The sequence below is a fragment of the Cupressus sempervirens genome, chromosome 7 (assembly GCF_028749045.1).
Source record: "Cupressus sempervirens isolate cs-2001-9-10 chromosome 7, ASM2874904v1, whole genome shotgun sequence".
Lineage (NCBI taxonomy): Eukaryota > Viridiplantae > Streptophyta > Pinopsida > Cupressales > Cupressaceae > Cupressus > Cupressus sempervirens.
This window is the reverse complement of record NC_143124.1, coordinates 326024491-326029135: the sequence shown is the minus strand read 5'-3', so window position 1 is coordinate 326029135 and position 4645 is coordinate 326024491. Positions and strand designations below refer to the sequence as shown.

Below are 4645 nucleotides of genomic sequence, written 5' to 3'. Positions count from 1 at the left end.
CAACATGTGAAGCTATATGGCTTCGAAAGTTATTAGTAGCTTTGTTTGGTTAGAAGGTTGAGACTATTGTGATACATTGTGATAATCAGAGTTGCCTCAAGTTGTCTGACAATCCAATGTTTCATGATAGATATAAACATATAGATATCACTTCATTAGAGATTGTGTACAATGGAGAGTTGTCTAGCTATAGTACATACCTATAGAGGAGCAGGTAGTAGATATTCTGCCTAAGGCATTGGGGAAGATAAAATTTATCTTCTTCAGAGATAAGTTAGGTGTCATGTAGAACAACTTCCTTGCTAAGAGGGAGTGTTAGTTTAGTTAGCTTTGGATAGTTGTTTGTCCATTTTCTATTATTTAGGAAGTAATTATTTTGCTAACTAATTGGTTAGGTTAGGGACAAATATTTGTTAAATAATTGACCACTTTTAGAAACAACTAGAAACCGACTTGGTTAGGGTTGTTAAGTTGTTTTAATCTTGACCGTCGATTGTAAATTGATCTTGGTTGTTGGTTTACCAACAGGAGCAGTATAAAAGGAGGTTAGGGGGGTAGTTGGAGAATAATGAAGTTTGGAGAAACATTTGTAGTGCTAGCAAATGAGTTTGTAAGTTTATAGTGTTAGCAAACAATCTTGCAGTGTTAGCAAGGGCACAGTGTTAACATGGGAATAGCAGTGAGGAATATCAGTGGGAGAAATTAGGAGGTTGTCGGAGTTCTGCCAGTGAGGGGCAAAGAATTTTGCATCTCTTAATTTGTTGAAGTTTAATATAATTCCTCATCTGTAGGACTGGTTTTCCTTTAGGGGTTTTTTCAGAGACAATTTGTTTGAAAATATTGTGTTCATTGTGTTGTGCGTTTCTTTCCGTATTTTATAAGTGAAGTTGCTGTTGTGTTATTTTTTGATATTAGCTTGGAATTCGTTTTTCAGTAGTTTAATAATTGTTTATGATAGGAGATTTATAATCAGTGACTGCAATAGTTAATTTTCACAGTGGTGAGCCTCAGATGACTTATATATTTTATCTTATGTAAACACTAGTTTTTCGTAAATACATTGATAAGTCTCACTTGTTTATATGCACCTACTCATTAGTAGAACCAATGCATCATTGAAGCAGGTCACAAGATTCGAACCCAAGATCATAGGGAACTACCCACAACCTTAAGCCTCCTCCACTAAGCAGATTTTGAGGCAGACCCTCTATACAACCAAATTTATATAAATTACAATTAGATTTTTAATATTGATTTTCCAAATTTAAATTGAATGATTAGGTGCACAGTTGTGGGCCAAATGCCTCAATATTATCACATATATTAAATCCCACGCGTATAGAAATCTCATAAAGTTGTCACAGTCGGCAGAATCAAAATGAAAGATGAGAACGGATATGACTGGAAATTTGAAAGAATTTACCTGACCATACGATGGAAAAAACTAGTGATAAAGGAAGAAACGATGCATGACGTGAAGGAAAAAAAATTGGGGTTTAGGAAGCCTCAAACTTTTTCTACAGTATTTATGTTATTTTCCAAAATGTCAACTCGAAGAAATAGTATGGAATTTCAATAAGAGCCCCAGAAAGTGCAATTGCTTTGCCTTCAGGCATTGACTATTCTGTTACGCGCTTTACTGTTATATGTTTATCATTAAAACGTAGCAGCATACGTGGTCATTAACAAGAATTCACGATACATTTCCGCGAATTTGCGAAGATAGTCTTAGATTTTTTTATGAGAAATTTCTCGCTGTTCGTCGTTGCTTTGCAGACAAGTTTTCAGGATTCATTTTTGCTACGCTTAAGGGAGGGTAGCGGTAGTTGGTTGTTACTAGTGCCGAAGCAGTCATCTGAAATCCCAGAAACATCCTCTAGTTGTTGCCTCCAATATATATATTTACGTTCTTACCACATAGTTTATATTGCACTACTAGTTCGATTCAATTTGTTTTTGTAAGGGATAAGGAAGAAGCAAAATACAATCTTGCCTACAGTGGTCCTCACAAGGTTAGCATCAGTTCCTGCACTACTTTGATCTATTTTCATCTCTTATTGAACTTTTTTGTTGGCATGTCGTTGCTTACACTGCTAATTCAATTCAATCTGCGTTTGCACCCGCTCAGGAAGAAACCAAATCCATTCATCTCACTCACAGACGTATCTTTTACAAAAAAATCATTTTCCGAGACATTGAACGTCGTTGCTTACGCTGCAGAATGGCTTTCAGTACTACAGCGAACGAGGTTTCGGTGACCACTAACGACGTTGAAACAGTTATGAAGGAAACATGTGATGATCAAGCTGTGCTGAAAGCCCATGAAGATAGATATGAGGGCATAGTTGTTGACGTGGAGAATATGCACAACGATGCCTCTCCTTTTGCAGCCTCGCTCAAGGCGTCACTTTCTCTATGGACGAGCCAGGTCAGTGCTAATTACTGCTCTGTTATAATATACAATTACAAATCCCTAATTAGTAATAATATGATACTTGTTCGATTGTACAGGGGAAGAAGGCGGTGTGGATTAAAGTGTCCAAGGAACAGGCAAAGCTAGTCCCCGTTGCGATCGAGGTCGGTTCTTCAATAGTTTGGTGCTACCCGCCTTGATTAATTTTTTTTAGTCCTATTCCAATCCATTTATTTACGCTTCAATCAATACTTTATGATCGGTGGATCGCAGCTGGGATTTTGGTACCACCACGCTGAGCCTTGGTACGTGATGTTAGTGTATTGGATTCCCCAAACTCCTTGTACCATCCCCGCTAATGCTTCACATCAAGTGGGGATTGCAGCTTTTGTATTCAACGACGACGGACAGGTAACGTTTGCATTTGTATTCCTTCTGCTCAATTTTCTACCCGTCCCTAGCAACTGTTATTTAGAATGCGATATAATCAAATCTGATGCATAAATTATGATGATAGGTTCTAGTAGTTCAGGAGAAGTGCGGACCTTACAAGGATTCCGGGTTGTGGAAGATGCCAACGGGAAGGATTAACCAGGTGTGCAGCTTAAACTTCGACATCGTCAAACGAAATTAATGACTGCAATTTTTATAGACAGGCATTAATATATATTTATGGGCAATTTGTTTGTGATAGGGGGAAGGCATTAAGGAAGGGGCCATAAGAGAAGTTCAGGAAGAAACAGGGGTAACTGTCACTTCTTTCGTCTTTTGGAATTTTCACTTTTAAGCAATTCAATTTCCTGACATTTTTAGTTATTCAACTATTTGCTGCACTTTTACAGATTGATACAGAGTTTGTACAAGTGGTCGGGTTCAGGTAAGCAAAAACAGATTGATAATGAGTTTGAAGCAGTATTTTTTTTCATGGTTCTCTAATAGTTGTGGGTGAATGAACTGCAGGGATGGTCACAGTGCCCCCTTTGGAAAATCAGATATGCTCTTCGTGTGTATGTTAAGATCACTTTCTTCTAACATTGTTGCGCAAGATACTGAAGTTTCTGCAGCCAAGGTACGTTTTTTAATTAGTGGTGGTGATTCAATATCACTATTTAATTGGATATTGCAATATCGTCTTACGTGGGGTTCAAATTGTTTGATTGTTTTTCCAGTGGATGGCGATTGAAGAATTTGCATCTCAGCCTAAAAACCAACAAAGCAAGCTTCTGAAAAATATGATCGGCGTGTGTGTTGGCAATGTGAAGGGACGATGCAAAGGATTTTCAGGCACTGGGATATCCTCCAACTCCCGCAAACCCTCTGCCTTCTACTGCAGTGCCCTTGATTCTGAATAAGAAGTACATTGATGTAATATTTTGAGCTATCTGTAGATAATAGTAGCTTTCTTCATGAGAAGTGAGAGCATTCTATTTAGTTAAATTTGTTATAGAGTATATTTTTTTCATTCTTTATGTAATTTTGCAAGTTGATTTTCAAATATATATTATTTTCAATAATTGAAAGAGATTTGTATTGTATATTTGATGTTATGGTCATTTTAAATCAAGATTTGTCACTATTTCAAGTTTGAGGAACTTGTAGTCTATGATTTCATTTGTCTAGTTTAAATGAGTGTGAAAAGAACTTTTATTTATGATTTATATCATAAATGAATGGTTGATCTTATGTGAAATGTATAAATGTCATAAATGAGAAAGTTTAATATGTGCATTTTTGTAATGTTAAAGTTTGAATCATGTTCATTACTCAACAAATTACATAAATGAGTGCATCTATGGAATTTCTTGAAGGAATTATCATTAAATTAGAAAGAGGACAAAGCAACCAATCCCTAAAGAAGTAAATAATGAATGAAAATAATAACATTTGTCAAGAAAATAAGAACAATTAAGCACGAGATTTATTTTATTGATTACAACCTAGAAAATAAGGTGTTTCAATATTGTTATTTAGTGGTTACCACCTCTCTTTGTCTTTATCTAGTTAAATCTCAATGTGGATGTTATAAGTGGCAACTAGATAGTAAGGATCATGAGAGAATATTACACATTCTCCATGAGAGGTATGAACCACTTGATTTGATCTAAATAATATGACATACTTGTTTCATGTTTTAGGACGTACTTGATACCTTTATAATAAATATATGAGGGATTAATCATATCTAAAGTTTAAATATATGATGGATTAAACAACTTATGAAATAAATATATG

General features: G+C 35.6%; 1 protein-coding gene across 2 annotated transcripts; it reads left to right on the top strand.

Moving 5' to 3' along the window:
* The first annotated feature begins 1920 nt into the window (after positions 1-1920).
* Positions 1921-3927, top strand: LOC149546731 (nudix hydrolase 2-like). Of its 2 annotated transcripts, none has more exons than XM_089794650.1 (9): positions 1921-2012; positions 2129-2428; positions 2512-2577; positions 2687-2824; positions 2931-3008; positions 3108-3158; positions 3256-3290; positions 3374-3482; positions 3583-3927. In XM_089794650.1, exons 2-9 carry the CDS (start codon positions 2222-2224, stop codon positions 3763-3765), a joined length of 867 nt encoding a protein of 288 aa, XP_089650776.1. In that variant the 5' UTR covers positions 1921-2012; positions 2129-2221; the 3' UTR covers positions 3766-3927. The 2 variants fall into 2 exon arrangements, with proteins under 2 accessions (XP_089650776.1, XP_089650777.1); XM_089794651.1 differs by having other exon boundaries at positions 1932-2012; positions 2221-2428.
* The last annotated feature ends 718 nt before the right edge of the window (positions 3928-4645 follow it).